The 18,588-nt window shown below is 42.3% G+C and overlaps 1 protein-coding gene across 8 annotated transcripts in view; it reads left to right on the plus strand.

Moving 5' to 3' along the window:
* PCGF5 (polycomb group ring finger 5) overlaps positions 1-18,588 on the plus strand; it is a 103,789-nt gene that overhangs the window by 56,764 nt on the left and 28,437 nt on the right. For all 8 annotated transcript variants that reach the window (XM_054033867.1, XM_054033870.1, XM_054033866.1 and 5 more), the window contains one exon: positions 268-364. In XM_054033867.1, coding sequence (XP_053889842.1) covers positions 268-364 — 97 coding nt within the window. The remainder of the gene's footprint in view (positions 1-267; positions 365-18,588) is intronic.

Below are 18,588 nucleotides of genomic sequence, written 5' to 3' on the forward strand. Positions count from 1 at the left end.
ACCTGTATTCGCTCAATGTTGTAATATCTCAGCAGGTTACAGCTAGTCATAATTTTTGGGAACAAGAAACAGATAAGTTAATGGTGTATTGTAATCACTTGTGTTAAAGAATACCCCTCTTATCCCTGCTACCAGAAGCATTCAGCATAAGTCTGTTTTTTTTTAATTGCAAGCCATATTGCAAGCAATAATATTTTCTTGATCTAAAAGTTACACTGCAATAATGTATACTTTTATCTAATTATCGCATTTTTTTCTTCGTTACAGTTTGTAAGACATGTATTGTTCAGCACTTTGAAGACAGCAATGACTGCCCCAGGTGTGGCAATCAGGTGCATGAGACCAATCCATTAGAAATGTTAAGGTAAGACAACATTAAACAAAATTTGACTAAATATAACGGTATTTTTGATAATTTCATTGTTCTAAGGAAATGCCATAATTTCTTCTTTTTTATTTTTAATTTATACAAATGCTGACTCCTGTGTGTATGCTCTAAGCACCCTTTATATTACTTGAATATAAAACTAAATGAATACCCAGCATAACCCACCAGCAGCAAACTGGTCAACTAGAAAGTTTCAATTCCCCCTCCTTTAAATTACTCCCTGTCTTCAAATGCTGGAAAAAAAGGTGACCATTGTAGTTTGACTAATCTTCATTTAGAATAAATTCACTTAAAAGGAGAAAGCACTTTTAAAAATATTTCTGACATCTACGCTTATTTTGCAACTGGGAAAGGAGCAGTGGCACAAACTATGTATTCCCTAGAAAGCTCTTCCAAAACTGCCAGTTCCCCTTCTAGACCTCTTTTTTTAATAGGTTTTTTTAAAATTTGTCGTTTCTATATTTTGATTGTCTGTCGTTTTGCCCATTGCTCTGTTGCCTAATGTTTATATTTAAATTTATTGTTGTTTCTAGTATGGCCTTTCAATGTATTGTTCATTTATAATTCAAACGTTCCAGAATGCACTTGTACCATTTCAAACCCCATCTCTGATAAGTCCCTTTTCCAGATAACTGCCTCACCAGGAATTGCATACAATAAGTTTACATATGTAGAGGATTGCTTGATCTAGGCTTGTGAATTGATTGGCATTAACAAGCATCCTTAAAGTTTAGCATTAAATATCCATAATATACTTTGATTTATTCAAGACATCAGGCAGAAGCTAGACAGAAATCCCCTCTTTAGCAGACAAGAGAACAGTAGACATAGTGTTTTCCATCCCTAAAGGAACCCAGTGTGATGTTATATGAAATAGAAACAACAGAATTGGCGAATTACTATGTCGCATTCCCAATGGCATGTTTCTTGGTTTCTCTCTGTCATATTTAAAAGTTGCCTATTACCTTGATTTCAACATAAGATTTCCTCAGAAGAATTCAGAGTTTCAAGAAAAAAAATTGTTTAACAGAGTTTTGAATTGTCATGATGTGAAAATATATTTCATACAGTTAAAGGCATAAACCTCCAATACCTAAATTCTCTGTCCTATCTGCCTTGTTGAGCAGCTTTTCCTTGATCCAATTTAGACTAACAAGGCTACCTCTAGACAATGTTCACCCTTAAGTACATAACTTACATAACTAATTTCCCACAGTGCAAAGTACTTACTGTGGAGAGAAACAAATGTATATGAAATATGGAATCCCATAGGCTGTTTGAAAGGCCAAAATAGTTCACCACTATAATCCTCATGGAGAGAATATGTGATATCTATAACTTTTTTAAAAACACATTTTATTTTTTGAACCAGCCCTAGCTCTGTCCCCCATTTCCTGTGTCTTTCCTTCCTTTTCTGTCTCTGATAATTTCTGCAGTTGCCAGTACATTGGTGACACTAACAGGAGCTACATACACTCCAGAACAGTTTCTCCAATGTCCCTCTATGTCAGCACAGGTAGTTGGGTGGACTATAAATTCTCCTACCAGCAGGTGGAGTTGGAGAAAAGCAAAATTGGGGAAAGTCTAGAGAAGAGCAACAAAAATGATTAAAGGTCTAGAAAACATGGAAAGATTGAAAACAATGGATTTGTTTAGTCTAGAGAAGAGAAGACTGAGTGAGGGGGGAACATAACAGTGGTCAAGTACATAAAATGTTGTTATACAGAGGGTGATATCCTTATCCACTGAGGACTGGGCAATAAGAAATGGGCTTAAATTGTAACAAGGGAGATTTAGTTTAGACATTAGGAAAAATGTCCTAACTGTAAAGGTAGTTAAGCACTGGAACAATTTGCCTGGAGAGGTTGTGGAATCTCCGTCATTGGAGGTTTTAAGAATTGGTTAGACAAACACTTGTCAGGGAATGTCTAGATAATACTTAGTCCTGTCTGAGTGCAGGGAACTGGACTTGATGACATATCCAGGTCTAATCTACATAATTCTATGAGTAAAAGGGAACTTTTAGGATGAAAATTAGTACCCATTTGCTCAATCATTAAAATGTATTCATCACGGAAGGAGCCTTGGCCTTGCCAGAAAGAGAATAAGAACTGCCTATACAATGTTTATTGTGTGGTGGTTCTCCTAAGGATGGCTGTTCCAACACTTTTTACCCATGTTCTGCAAAGGTAGTTACAGCTCCAACCTTAGATGGCTCTGTAGATTTGGGTGACCAACTCTTCTCCCTGGAGACTACTTAGTAGGCCAAATGATAATTGGGAGAAATGCGGGTTCTCCCATATATTGTCCTTATATGAAATATATCAGCCTTCATGGCCATGGCCTCTGTCCTAGTCTCATGACATCTCTCAGTTCCAGCCTTTGACCCAAAGGAGAAAGAAGCCTCAGTCTCAGAGTTTTTCTCAGCAGCGGATTAGTATCCCTCTGTAGATACAATTGTTATGGAGAAAGCTATGAAAACTAATAATTCTGGAGGGAAGACATTCCTATGGGGGAGAGTTGGACAGTTTTTAGAAAAGAAAATATAGTTATGCCAATTAAACAGGTGAGCTGCATTCTTAATCTACAGGAGAACTCCTTGGAGTCAAAGAAGAGAGCTTCAGTTATTGCTAGCCAATGGACTGTTTATCCACAACATTTTTGACGCAGGATGGACTATAATGGAAAACTCTCCACTGTTCCATATGCTCTTAGACAACTTTTAAGTGGCTCAAAGCATATATCTAATTTCAGTTCTTGTAGCATCTAAAGGTATATGTACATTGCAACTGGGAGCAAGCCTCTCAGCATGGATAGATAGACTTGGATTTTTGGGGCTCGAGCTTGCATGCTAACAATAGCATTGTGGACATTGCAGCTTAGGCAGTAGCTTGGGCTCTGAAGCCCACCCAACCCCCTGGGTCTAAGCTCAGGTGGCTAGCCCAAGGCTCTGCCAGAGCTGCAATGTCCACAGTGCTATTTTTATTGTGTTAGCTCAAGTCAAGCTAGCACGAGTCTGTCTACCCAATCTGGGAAGCTCGTTCCCAGCTGCAGTATAGACACACTCTAAAGTAGAATCCAGCATCTAGAAGTGCATAGAAATATCACTTTCCTAGTTGACTGGATGGGAGGGTCCAAAGATTTCAGTGGGCTGGAGAGAGAGCACCTAAGAGAGTTCATGATTTTTGCGTAGTTTCTGTGCAGATTGTGATCTGTTTGACGTACAAAATCCTGCCATTAGTAATGTGGTATAGATCTGGTAAAATGATATAGCAGAAAGAAAACACCAGTACTGTATAGTCTGCAAGGGTTTTTCCTCAAGGGATGATAGATTTAGATATAAATATAAATATATTATAGATATTGATATTAGGGCTGTCAAACAATTACAAAAATTAATTGTGATTAATCTCTCAATAAAAAAATTAATCACAATTAATCACGCTTTTAAACAATAATAGAATACCATTTATTTAAATATTTTTGGGTGTTTTTCTACATTTTCAAATATATCTATTTCAGTTACAACACAGAATACAAAGTGTACAGTGCTCACTTTATAATTATTTTTTATTACAAATATTTGCACTGTAAAAAACAAAAGAAATAGTATTTTTCAATTTACCTAATACAAGTACTGTAGTTCATTCTCTTTGTCATGAAAGTTGAACTTACAAATGTAGAATTATGTATAAAAAAACCTGCATTCAAAAATAAAACAATGTAAAACTTTAGAGCCTACAAGTCCACTTGGTCCTACTTCAGCCAATCTCTCAGACAAACAAGTTTGGTTACATTTGCAGGAGGTACTGCTGCCCACCTCTTGTTTACAATGTCACCTGAAAGTGAGATCAGGCATTTGCATGGCACTGTTGTAACCAGCGTCACAAGATATTTACGTGTCAGATGCACTAAAGATTCATATGTCCCTTCATGCTTCAACCACCATTCCAGAGGGAATGCGTCGGGTTCTGCTCGACAGGTTCTGCTCGACAATGATCCAAAGCAGTGGAGACCGATGCATGTTCATTTTCATCACCTGAGTCAGATGCCACCAGCAGAAAGATGGATTTGCTTTTTTGGTGGTTGAAGGTTCTGTAGTTTCCGCATCAAACTGTTTCTCTTTTAAGACTTCTGAAAGCGTGCGCCACACCTCGTCCCTCTCAGATTTTGGAAGGCACTTCAGATTCTTAAACCTTGGGTCGAGTGCGGTAGCTATTTTTAGAAATCTCACATTGGTACCTTCTTTGCATTTTGTCAAATCTGCAATGACAGTGTTCGTAAATCAAACATGTGCTGGGTCATCATCCAAGACTGCTGAAACATGAAATATATGACAAATGCAGGTAAAACAGAACAGGAGACATACAGTTCTCCCCCAAGGAGTTCAGTCACAAATTTAATTAACGCACATCACCAGCATGGAAGCATGTCCTCCGGAATGGTGGCTGAAGCATGAAGAGGCATACGAATGTTTAGCATATCTGGCACGTAAATACCTTGCAACGGCTACAAAAGTGCCATGCGAATGCCTGTTCTCACTTTCAGGTGACGTTGTAAATAAGAAGCAGGCAGCAGGATCTCCATCTATATTCAAATCGGATCCTGGAGGTCTGTAGCATATCCCAAGCACAATCCCAGTGTAGCCTCTGTTACCTTTCTTCCACAAAATGATTTTGACCCAAACAGATTCCGCTTTATCCATTCTTCCACTGTACAATAAAATACCTTTTTCAAATTTCACAGAAAAAGAAACTAAGGTACACAACCTTATTCTCTGACTAAGACATGCCAAGTTTCAGCCAAAGAGGAGAGAGGGTATCTTACAGTTGGGTTCACTAATTTTTCCCATGAGGGTGAAAAGTTAAGGAAGAGGAGAGAGGTGATCTTATAGTTGGGGAATGGCTAAAGGCCATTTCTACACATATGTATCTTCTTGTAGTAAATATATGAGAATTCCAGATTCTCTTTGAGTGCAGTTATGTAACAAAAAAAAAATCTACATTTGTAAGTTACACTTTCACAATAGAGATTTCACTACAGTACTTGTATGAGGTGAATTGAAAAATACTATTTCTTTTGTTAACAGTGCAAATATTTGTAATAAAAACTAATATAAAGTGAGTACTGTACACTTTGTATTTTGTGTTATAATAGAAATCAATATATTTGAAAATGTAGAAACATCCAAAAGTATTTAATAAATTTAAATTGGTATTCTATTGTTTAACAGTGCAATTAATCGTGATTAATTTTTTTAATCGCAGTTAATTTTTTTAAGTTAATCACGTGAGTTAACTGTGATTAATCGACAGCCCTTATATATAAACATATTCAGAAATAAAATCAATCGAGCCTCTGAAAAATTTTCATCGAAAAATGTTTGGATGCAAAATGGCTTTTTGAAGGAAATGGAATTTTTTGTTTCCTTAAAAATTTTCAGTGAAATGAATCAAAATGAAAATTGTTTTGAATCGAAAAAAATTTGATATGTCTTTCCCCTCTTTTCCAGTGGGAGAGATGGCAATGGGAACAACAGTAATCCCTCTGATAACTGAAGCAAAATGATGATTCAAATCAAGACAATTTTAATTTCACTGAAATATTTCAATGAAAATTTTTGAACAAAGTGAAAATATTGTAATTTGTTTGAAAATTCACAGAAAATACTTGTTGTTTTTTTTAACTATCCCCAAAACTGAGTTGACACAGGCAAAAAAAAAAAAAAAAATTAACAGATGACAACCTAGAGTTCAACTCAGTTCTGTGACCTTGGGTATGGAACCCTGTCTTTCCATAGGCATTCTTCCTTCTGTGTCCCTCAAGCAGTTATTTTATGGTTCTTCCCAGAGTACAGGTGCCAAGAGGAGGGTGAAGTTGAGGTTAACTGAGGTTAATCCCTTGTTAACTGAGGACCAGATAGTGCCCCAGCAACCTGTCACGGCTGTCTACAATACTGGTTTCCAAGGCAGACTGATGAGCACTTTTTCTTCTAGATAGAGACTTTTGAGATTTTTCTCTGCAATGGCATAATAACATAAGAACGGCTATACTGGGTCAGACCAATGGTCCGTCTAGCCCAGCATCCTGTCCTCTGACAGTGTCCAATGCCAGGTGCTTCAGAGGGAATGAACAGAACAGGTATTCATCAAGTGATTCACCTCCTGTCACCTGTTCACAGCTTCTGGCAGACAGAGGCTACGGAAATTTCAGAGCATCATTTTGCATCCCTCTCCATCCTGGCTAATAGCCATTGATGGACCTGTCCTCCATGAATTCATCTAGTTTTTTTTAGAACCCTATTACAGTCGTGGTATTCACAACATCTTCTGGCAAAGAGTTCCACAGGTGCGTTGTGTGAAGAAATACTCCCTTTTGTTTGTTTTAAACCTGCTACCTGTTAATTTCATTTGGTGACCCCTAGTCCTTGGGTTATGAGGAGTAAATAACACTTATTTACTTTCGCCATACCAGTCATGATTTTATAGACCTCTAGCATATCCCCCCTTAGTCGTCTCTTTTCCAAGCTGAAAAGTCTCAGTCTTATTAATCTCTCCTCATATGGAAGTTGTTCCATACCCCTAATAATTTTTGTTGCACTTTTCTGTACCTTTCCAATTCCAGTATCTTTTCTGAGATGGGACAATCAGATCTGCACGCTGAAGTCAAGATTTGAGCATACCAGGGATTTATATAGAGGCAATATGATATTTTCTGTCTTATCTATCGCTTTCCTGATGATTCCCAACACTCTATTCGCTTTTTTAACTGCCGCTGCATACTGAGTAGATGTTTTCAGAGAACTATCCACAATGATTCCAAGATCTCTTTCTTGAGTGGTAACAGCTAATTTAAACCCCATCATTTTATATGTATAATTGGGATTATGTTTTCCAATGTGCATTACTGTGCATTTATTAACACTGAAATTTCATCTGTTATAGTATCAGGACTTCCATCTTTGTTGTGGATGCCCTAGTTTGACAAGCCTTAAGGCTACAAACTTGGTAGGGAAAAATCACTTTGGTAGTTTTGACCTACAAGAGACACTCAAATCTTAAATTGTTAAAGAAGCATCTGAAAGTTGCCTTCCCTCTTGGGTCAGTCCTTCTTACCAAAGGGTTAGCAGATTTGGGGATGCAATGTCCTGACAGCTTTTCACCTCCTCCAAGGTCTGCAAATGTGCCCAGTTGTGCACACTAGTCTTTTACTTTCTGGGTTTTTTATAGGCACCTACTCTGCAGTTTCTTGCTGACTAGAGTAAAGATGTATTAGGGATAAGTAATTTTGTTGTTCCATATTCCTCTGTACACACAGTATATAACCCACAATTTTTGTGGTTTTGTTTGAGTTAGGGTTTGAATTTTTCTTTGAATAATTTTCCATGTAGTTCCTTTACATTGGTAGGGTTTATATTGTTCAGGTAACTTCTATCTAAAGTAAATTGGGCAGACAGCCAGACTGCTGTATAGAGGGAGTGATATCCCAGGAGCTAGGTTGGTGGGTTTGGTTTGGTATTTTTTCTCTCTGCTGAAAAGAGGACATTTACCCATTGTCTGGGCTTTCAGAGGCAACTGAAGAAACCAAATTAACAGATAAGAAATTAACTATTCCCTGAGGTACAGTTTGCATGGTGAAACTTACTATAATTGATCTAATATCACCTGGGAAAAGCTGTAATAAGTGTCTGACTCATATGCTTAAAAAGGTAGTTTAATGTTAATGGTAATTTTTGAGGAAGCATGATTGAGCATACCTACAATCTCTTTGTGCCCAGCAACTATCTCTTGCTTTCTGTAAGGGTAAAAAAAACAGCCCCCAACCTTTTACGCCAGTAATGTAGTCTGAGTTTTTCTTATTTTGTAACAGATATTCTACCAGTAGAGCTTATGATTAAAAGTGAAGAAAAGATCCATATGGTGTCAATATAAGAGCAAATATTCAGGTCTTAATTTCATCAGAGTTGTTTATTTGTTTACTCCCTTGTGACAGCTACAAGCTGTCTGTGGGTTTATGGTTGGGTGTTTGTATGTAGAGCAGTTCATGAGAGAATGACATGTTTAAATTATATATAAAAAAGACAGGGTGATATTCAGCTGCATCTGACCAGTTTGGTTAATGAGTATGTCAAAAACTGTTGTTCTAAGCTTTTGGGGAGGGTAGGCATGAAAGGATCTCTTTCTCTTTATATATTCTATAAATGTTTATAGGTATTCATATTGCTTCCCCTCACCATAGTGCCTTAGTGACTCTGATGCACTGGGTTTGTCCTCTCAGAAGATGGTGTGTAGCACAAACAATGCTGCTTATATGCTGAAAACAAAAATATAGTAGAAATATTTCTATGTTGATGTGAGAATTTCACTTTATCTGAAAAATACGTTTCTGAAATATGTAAATAATTTTGTGCTCTAGGCAGGAAATGTGAAGGTGAGAAAAAAATAAGACCACAGGCTAGAACTGCAGAAACAGCAATATTCTGTGGGAAGTTTTCTTAAACCCAGTTACCCTAAAAGGGGTTTATTTGACAAGAACCTTCATAAAACAAATAGTTTGCTAGTTACAATTTATAAAAAACAGTTTTAAAAATATGTTAAACTCAAAGTAATCAGAAGAGCAGGTGAGCAGAAATATTAAACTGAGTCTTCTGATGTTGACTATATGGCTTGCTATATATATTTTACATGATGTGTTTTCAGAGAGCCTATCTTTATCATTACTTGAGAATGGAATAATATTTTATGTGCAATGGCATTAAACACTTTATGAAGTTTTAACTAAAAATGAATTACACTGTAGTTCATTACGCTTGAAACTTCTCAGTGATATATGAATAAACTATGTTGTTACATGTTTGAACCAGTTAGATTTTTGAAATATAGGTACTATATCATTATAAACTAACTTGCGAGTAATTGCCATAAGTGTTAATTTTTTTTAAATATATCTTTCAGTTACTAGTGTTCAGGGCCTGTCTAAATTGCAAAGTTAACTGTGAAATTCTATGTCAATCTTGAAAATGAGGATTCACTTTCTGAGGGATGTTACGTTGTTAAAATCACTTTGGGCCCTGTCCTGCATTCCCTGTCTAACCAAAATTATGTATGCACCAAAAATCATTGGGGGCTTTGGGTGTACCAAGAAGGTAGGATCACACTCTTTTGATATCCTGCTCTATGGACACCAGTGAACCTGAATGAGTTTTCAGTTTGCCTGTGACACACAATTAGTAGTGGAGAATTGCTTTGCTCATGTAATTCATCCTGTCTTTTAAAAATAAAAATGTCAGGGGCAAGTCTAAAGCTAGTATTTACATTTGATATTTTATGCTCTTCTGTACGTTTTTTTGCTGCAGGGTGTCAGGGTTTCCTCCCCAATCTAAACTCTAGGGTACAGATGTGGGGACCCGCATGAAAGACCTAAGCTTATTTCTACCAGCTTAGGTTAAAAAGTTCCCCAAGGCACAAATTCCTTCCTTGCCCTTGATATCGCTGCCACCACCAAGAGATTTAAACAAACATTCAGGAAGGGCCACTTGGAGCCCTACATCCCCCAAAATATCCCCGCAAGCCCCTACACCCCCTTTCCTGGGGAGGCTTGAGAATAATATCCTAACCAATTGGTTACAAAGTGAGCACAGATCAACCCCCCCTGGGTCTTTAGGACACTGAAAAACAATCAGGTTCTTAAAAGAAGTTTATTTAAAAAAGAATCACCTCTGTAAAATCAGGATGAAAAATAACTTTACAGGGTAACAATAAGATTCAAATCACAGAGGATTTCCCCTCTAGGCAAAACTTTAAAGTTACAAAAACGGGGCTAAACCTCCCTTTTAGCACAGGGAAAATTCACAAGCTAAAACAAAAAATAATCTAACGCATTTCCTTGCTATTACTTACTATTTCTGTAATATTAGATGCTTAGTTCAGATACGGCTTAGGAAGATGTATTTTCCCTGCCCTGGTTTCTTGCTGACCCGGAGAGAACAAAGGATACAAAACAAAAACCTTCCCCCACAAATTTGAAAGCATCTTCTCCCCTTATTGGTCCTTTTGGTCAGGTGCCAACCAGGTTATCTGAGCTTTTTAACCCTTTACAGGTAAAGGAGGGATTAACCTTTCACAGGATGAGGAGGGATTTTATGCTACCCTTAGCTGGATGTTTATAACACAGGGAAAGGTGGCTATAATTAATCTATTAAAATACTTGCTTCAACTTTTACAGGAACTATTATGTTAAATGACAGGAAAGATTGACTTTGGAATTATCTAATGTAGTTGTTCAGGTTTCATTTTGGAATTCATTTGGTGTGAATGAAAATTTCCTTGCAGTTTTGAAAACCTTAGGATGGTGGGACTACTCTGAAGGGCACACCTGAAAGTGACAAGTACTTTCTAATTTTTATTATTCCCTATAGTTTGTAGTCAGAACCTAACATTAGTTTTTCTGCCATTTTTTGATTTATTACTTTAGACATGCATTGATTTGTGTAATATTTATGCTCCTTAGAGAGCAAATGTCAAAATGGCTCTGTTTGGTTTGTTTCCTTATTGAAAGAAAACAATAATTATAGACCATGAAACCAGCATTCAGTGCTATTTTCAAAACTTACCCAGTGTGCTGGATATCTGGCTATATAAGCAGTATTGACGTCTTTGGCACCAAAGTTAGAAGACAAAATAAAAGGCACCAGGTGGGGAGTTCCGTTCTGTAAATGAAAAGGATGGAGGAGGTTTTTTGGGGGTTTGTTTGCCCTTCTGGGGAATTAGGAGATGTTTTGTTTGGGGGGGGTGTGCTGTAGTAGTATTAGTAGGAGTCAGTTGGAGCTACTTTAGGATATGGAGTTGGTTCCAGGTTGCCTGTGTATATTCCCACTTGTTTGATATGCCCTTACCCCAGCACCACTAAGCTTTGGGAACCTTATGCTAAGCAGTGCCCATTAGCTGCACTGAACATTCAGAGCTGAGGCTATAAAAGGGCCTCAGTGCACTTGGGCCAGGCTGGCAGGCTCATTGGGGTAACTATCAGAGCATGAGTGCTTCAGTATCCTAGGATTCTTGTTCTCCCTCCAGCTCTCTGAGTGTTGCTCTCTTAGCTTCCCTGGCCTGTTGGGACAACCCATTTCAGATGGTGGAGTCTCATTTCTGGTCTGGCAGGAAGTTGAGAAATAATTAGTAAGTGATTTGTAAAAGTGCCTAGAATATGAAAAATGCCATAGCAGGACTTTCTTCATGATGTGGCACAGTAGTCCAGGACTAAAGTTCAAAAGGCAGTATACTAGTCTCATAACAAAATGCTTTGGTGACAGATCTAATTTGACCTTTTTTTTTAATTAGACATGCTGTCTGTAAAGAGAGAATCTGGAATTCTCATATATTTACTACAAGAAGATACATATGTGTAGAAATGGCCTTTATCCATTCCCCAACTATAAGATCACCTCTCTCCTCTTCCTTAACTTTTCACCCTCATGGGAAAAGGTAGTGAACAAGCGTGCCCTCTATTGGAGGCGTATGTTATAAATAAGATTTTGGCTGAAACTTGGCATGTCTTAGAGAATAAGGTTGTGTACCTTAGTTTCTTTTTCTGTGAAATTTGAAAAAGGTATTTTATTGTACAGTGGAAGAATGGATAAAGCGGAATCTGTTCGGGTCAAAATCATTTTGTGGAAGAAAGGTAACAGAGGCTACACTGGGATTGTGCTTGGGATATGCTACAGACCCCCAGGATCCGATTTGAATATAGATGGAAACCTCTTTAATATTTTTAATGAAATAAATACTACTGGGAATTGTCTGATTAGGGGAGACTTTAATTTCCCAGATATAGTTTGGAGAATGAGTGCTACTAATAATGGTATGGCTCAGATATTCCTGGATGTGATACCTAATAGATTTCTTCACCAAATAGTCACCGAACCAACAAGAGGTGATGCCACTTTAGATTTAGTATTGGTAGCAAGAACCTCATAGAAGAACTGGTTGTAGAGGCCAACCTCGATCGAGTGATTATGATCTAATTTAATTTAAGCTAAATGGATGGATAAATGAAAATAGGTCTACAGCTAGGGTCTTTGATTTCAAAAGGCAAACTTAAAAAAATTTAAGAGAAGTAGTTGAGGAAGAGGACTGGACTGAAGAACTCAATGATCTGAATGTAGAGGAGGCTTGGAATTATGTTAACTCAGAGTTGCAGGAACTATCCAAAGCCTGTACCCGAAGCAAGGAAAAAAAATTTGTAGGGAAGGGTTGCAGACCAAACTGGATGAACAATCATCTTAAGCAGGTTATTAAGAGAAAGCAGAAAGCCTACAATGAATGGAAGATAGGATGGATCAACAAGGAAAGCTACCTCCTGGAGATCAGAAAGTGTAGGGGAAAAGTGAGAACTGCCAAAAGCCAAGCAGAGTTGGACCTTGTAAAGGGAATTAAAACCAATAGTAAAAGGTTCTTTAGCCATATAAATTAAAAAAAAAAAAAAACAAGGAAAAAAGTGGGACTGCTAAACACTGAAGATGGGGTGCAGATTAAAGATAGTCTAGGCATGGCCCAACACCTAAACCAATACTTTGCCTCAGTTTTTAATAAGGGTAATGAGATTAGAGGTAGTGGCAGGGCAGCTAATGGAAATGAGGATATGGAAGTAAAAATTACCACATCCGAGGTAGAAGTCAAACTCAACCAGCTTAATGGGACCCAATCAGGGAGCCCAGATAAATCTCCAGCCAAGAATATTAAAGGACCAGGCACGTGAAATTGCAAGTGCAATAGCAGGGATTTTTAATGACTCTGTAAATTTGGGGATTACATCCTATGACTGGAGATTTGTTAATATAGTACCTATTTTTAAGAGAGAGGAAAAAAATGATCCAGGATGCTATAAGCCTTTTAGTTTAACTTCAATTGGAACAAATTTTGAAAGTAGTTAAAGACATAGAGGTAAACAGTAATTAGGATAAAATACAACATGGTTTACAAAGGTAGATTGTGCCAGACCAGCCTGATCTTTTTCTTTGAGAAGATAACTGATTTTTTTAGACAAAGGAAATGCAGTAGCTCTAATCTACCAGGATTTCATACAGTTCCACATGGTTAATATGGAGAAGATGGGACTTAATACAAAAATTGAAAGGTGGGTAAGGAACTGCATAAAGGGGAGACTACAGCGGGTTATACTGATAGTTGAACTGTCAGACTGGAGAGAGGTTGAGTTTCTCAGGGATCAGTCTTGGGACCAGTCTTATTTAACATTTTCATTAATGACTTTGGCACAGAAAGTGAGAGTGTGCAAATAAATTTGCAGATGACACAAAGTTGGAAACTATCGGCAATACAGAGGAATAACAGACAAGAAGAAGTGGATGACGTTGTAATAGTAGTGGAGTAATAGAAGTTAAATGAAATTTAATAGTGTAAAATGAAAAGTCATGCACTTAGGGACTAACAAAAAGAATTTTTGCTATCAGCTGGGAACATATCATTTGGAAGCGACAAAGGAGGAGAGAGACCTGGGTCTATTGATCCATCACAGGATGACTATAAGCCACCAATGTAATGCGGCCATGAAAAAGGCTAATGCAATCATAGGATGTCTCAGACGAGGTATTTTCAGTCAAGATAGGGAAGTGTTATTACTGTTGTACAAGACACTGGTGAGACCTGATTTGGAATACCACATGCAATTCTGGTCTCTCATGTCTATGAAAGATGAACTCAAACTGGAACAGGGTCAGAGAAGGGCTACTAGGATGATCAGAAGAATGGAGAACCTACCTTATGAGAGGAGACTTAAGGAGCTTGGCTTGTTTAACCTAACCAGACGAAGGCTGGAAGGAGATATGATTGCTCTTTATAAATACATCACAGGGATAAACAGCAGGGAGGGGGCGGAGGAGGAGTTTTTTAAGTTAATGGCCAATGTTGGCACAAGAACAAAAGGTTATAAGCTGGCCATCAACAAGTTTAGGTTCGAAATTAGATGAAGGTTTCTAAGCATCAGAGGACTGATCTGGAATAGTCTTCCAAGGGGAGCAGTGGGGACAAAAAAACCTAACTGTTTTCAAGACTGAGGTTGATAAGTTTATGGAGGGGATGGTATGACATTCCAGGGTGCCATCCAGACCAGTGAGGGTCTTTGTCAACCTTGCCCTGCACCCTGGGATGTCTCACAATGCTTTGCTCCTGTAGCTCCCGCCTGGGCTACTCTCAAAGAGCCTGCCAGCTACACATCAGTCACATTCTGGTGTCCACTTCCAGGGTGGCCGCAGCATTCTCAAAGTCCTGAATTTCCCCCCAAAACATGTGTTCAGCACTGTCCAGCCCTCTTCTGGAGAGTTCCGATATTTTAGTCCATTGCCCTTTTAAGAGGATCAGTATCCAACAGTTCTTCTTCGAGTGCTTGCTCATATCCATTCCATTAGGTGTGTGCGCGCCGCGTGCACGATCGTCGGAAGATTTTCTACCCTAGCAACACCGGCGGGTCGGCTGTGGAGCCCCCTAGAGTGGCGCCTTCATGGCGCTGAATATATACCCCAGCCGACCCGGCGCCCCCTCAGTTCCTTCTTACCGCCCCTGACGGTCGTTGGAACTGTGGAGCGCTGCTTAGCTGTTCTCCACTCTCCCTAGCTTAGTTTGTTGTATCACAGTGATAGTTATAGTTATAGTTCTAGTGTTTATAGTTAAATAGTTAAATAGTTTAAAAGTTGTTTTAGTTGTTCTAAGTAGTTCAGGGGATTAAGGGGGTCGTCTCCCCCTTTCTCCCCCGGCCGCGGGGCCGGGCTCATGCCCAACGCTCCCGGCTTCAAGCAGTGCGCCTCCTGCGCTAAGCCTATGCCCACGAGCGACCTGCACGACTCCTGTCTGAAGTGCCTGGGAGAGTCCCATCAAACAGATAAGTGCAAGATCTGTAAGGCCTTCAGACCAAGGACCAAGAAGGAGCGGGACTTTCGGCTCCGGCAACTCCTGATGGAGGCGGCACTTAGTCCGGACGCTCCATCTACAAGTCAGGCCCCGGCACCTAGCACCTCGGTGCGCAGTGCCCCGGCGGCACCGGCTATGACGACCACGCGAGTGGCGTCAGACAAGCCTCCCCGGCACCGGACCTCGTCGGCACCGCAAGCAGTGCCTCGGCGCCGGTCATTATCCCCGGGGCATAAAAAAGCCCATAAGACGGGGACATCCGTGCCGAAGACGCTGGCTCCCCCAGTGCCGGGGGTAGAGCCGCGTCCGCCGGTGGAGCACCGGAAACAGGTGCCTCCAGCACCGTCGACTCCGGCGCCGAGGCCGTTGAGTCCGGTGCAGATAGCGTCTCCACCGAGACCGGCGGTGATACAGTGCCTCCCGTCAACTCCAGAGACCTTCGCGGCGGCGAGAGACTTAATAGCTCTCACGGAGCCGGCACCGCCTCAACCACCGGCACCGACTGCACCGTTGACTCGCCCGGTCCAGTCGAAGGGGAAACCTGCCTTGATGCGCCCTCCATCGCAAGGGCTGGAACCTCGGCACCGTTCCAGGTCCCGAAGCAGGTCCCCACGCCGCTCGCAGTCCCGGCACCGAATATCGCCTCGGCACCGGTCGTACTCGCGGCCAAGATCTTCTTCGCGGCACCGCTCTACGTCTCGGCACCGATATGATCGTCGGCACCGATCAACGTCGAGACGTAGTTCTCAGCACCGCTACGGTCGACGCTCGACGTCGAGAGGCCGCTCCCGGCACCGGGCATACTCCAGGTCCTCGTCGAGGTCCAGATCCGGCTCCCGGCACCGACGAGGTCATCGGCACCGATCGCGGTCCCGGCACCGTTCGCCGGCACCGCGCAGAGATAGATCATCTCCGGACCGGTACCGTGCGGCACCACAGCACACGGGGATCGTTTCATCTCTCTCGGCACCGCCATGGCCGTCAAGATCGGTGTCTCGCTCCTCGGAGGACCTGTCGAGATCGGCATACCCCCCTTAAGGGCAAGCCGAGGAACGGAACTTGGGCCATTGGCAGGAGTTGGCAGAGGACCACTCCCATGGACCATCTCACTGGTCATTTTGGACCCCGTGGGCGTACCACCAGGAGCAAGGGGCTCCAATACCATCGACCTCTCGCTCGGGTCACTCGGTTAGAAGGGCCCCAGAATCCACCATCTCTCGACCTCCGCCAGGGGGCATGGAGGCTTCCGTGTCCACGCCACCTGACACCATAGACCCGAGTACAGGTGATGCTCCGGCCCAAGAGCAGGGGGATCAGGACCCCCCCTTGGATCCAGTACCACCGGAGGCGTCTTCCTCCTCCTCTCCGGATGAGGCAGTGGCGGGCACTTCATGTACGGGTCCCCCTCCGATAGATCTTCGGGCTCACCAGGATCTCCTGCGTAGGATGGCCCGTAATATGGACCTGCAGGCGGAGGAGATAGTGGAAGTACAGGACCCTATCGTGAACATCCTCGGAGCGGATGCCCCATCGAGGGTGGCGCTACCCCTGATCCGCACGATACAAACCAATGCGGATACGATATGGCAAACTCCTGCCTCTATCCCACCCACAGCGAGAGGGGTGGAAAGGAAGTACTTCGTCCCGTCTAAGGACTACGGGTACTTGTATACCCACCCCCAACCGTGTTCACTGGTGGTGGCATCAGTGAACGCACGAGAGTGCCACGGCCAGCAGGCTGCAGCGCCTAAATCAAAAGAGGCTAAGCGGCTCGATTTGTTTGGCCGTAAGGTTTACTCAGCCGGAGGGCTGCAACTTAGAGCGGCGAACCAACAGGCGCTATTGAGCCGTTACAATTTTAACTCCTGGAACTCTATGGGGAAGTTTAAGGAGTTGATTCCCCAAGAGTCCAGGGAAGAGTTTGGAGCCATGGTAGAGGAGGGTAAGAAGGTGGCTCGGACCTCCTTGCAGGCCTCCTTGGACATAGCAGACTCAGCTGCGAGGACCCTGGCTTCGGGTATCGCTATGCGGAGGATCTCCTGGCTTCAGGTTTCGGGTTTGCCTCCGGAGCTGCAGCAAACCCTACAGGATCTGCCCTTTGAGGGACATGGATTGTTCTCGGACAAGACGGACTCTCGTCTGCAGAGCCTCAAGGACTCGAGAACAATCATGCGCTCCCTGGGGATGCATGTTGTGGGCCCTCAGCGCAGACCATTTAGGCTGCAGCCTCAGCGCTTCTACCCCCCCCCCCCGCCTCGTCAGAGACAGGACTTGACCCGGAGGCGAGGGCGAGGTGGTAGAGGAAGGTGGGCCGGCCCCCAACCCGGCCAGAACCAGGGGCCACCTAGACCACCTTCAGGCCCCAGGCAGAACTTTTGAAGGTGCGGTCGAGGACGGCGCCCCAGTCATCCCCCAGGATCCAGCCCCCTCCTTTCGGGATCGTCTCTCCCACTTCCACCGTGCTTGGTCCCTTATAACTTCGGACCGTTGGGTCCTCCGCACAGTGGAGAGGGGATACACTATCCAGTTTTCTTCTATTCCCCCCTCCCACCCCCCTTCCCCGTCCCTCTTCAGGGACCCTTCTCACGAGCAACTTCTTATACAGGAGGTTTCCACGCTCCTTGCTATGGGGGCCATAGAGGAGGTTCCAGTAGAGTTAAGGGGCAGGGGATTTTATTCCCGTTACTTCCTGATCCCCAAGTCCAAAGGAGGCCTGCGGCCCATCTTGGACTTGCGCGGACTCAACAAATTCGTAGTAAAGTTGAAGTTCCGCATGGTCTCTTTGGGGGCCATTATCCCCTCCCTCGATCCTGGAGACTGGTTCGCCGCCCTCGACATGAAAGATGCATACTTTCACATCTCAATTTACCCACCTCACAGACGCTTCCTGCGATTCGTGGTAAACATGGTGCACTACCAATTTGCAGTCCTTCCCTTCGGCCTATCCTCGGCCCCAAGAGTGTTCACGAAATGTATGGCTGTTGTGGCAGCGTACCTTCGTCGGCAAGGGATACAGGTGTTCCGGTACCTAGACGACTGGCTGGTACGCGGTCGCACCAAAGAGCAAGTTCAAGCTCACGTCCACAGAATAGTGCACACATTCAACGAGTTGGGCATCCTACTCAACAAGGACAAATCTACTCTAGAACCTACCCAAAGAATAGATTTCATCGGCGCAGTTCTAGACTCCAGACGTGCACAAGCCATCCTGCCAGACAACCGCTTTGGCACCATCACGAGCCTCATTCAAGGGCTCCAGGCCTTCCCAACTACCACGGTGAG

This window comes from Malaclemys terrapin, chromosome 7, assembly GCF_027887155.1.
Source record: "Malaclemys terrapin pileata isolate rMalTer1 chromosome 7, rMalTer1.hap1, whole genome shotgun sequence".
Lineage (NCBI taxonomy): Eukaryota > Metazoa > Chordata > Testudines > Emydidae > Malaclemys > Malaclemys terrapin.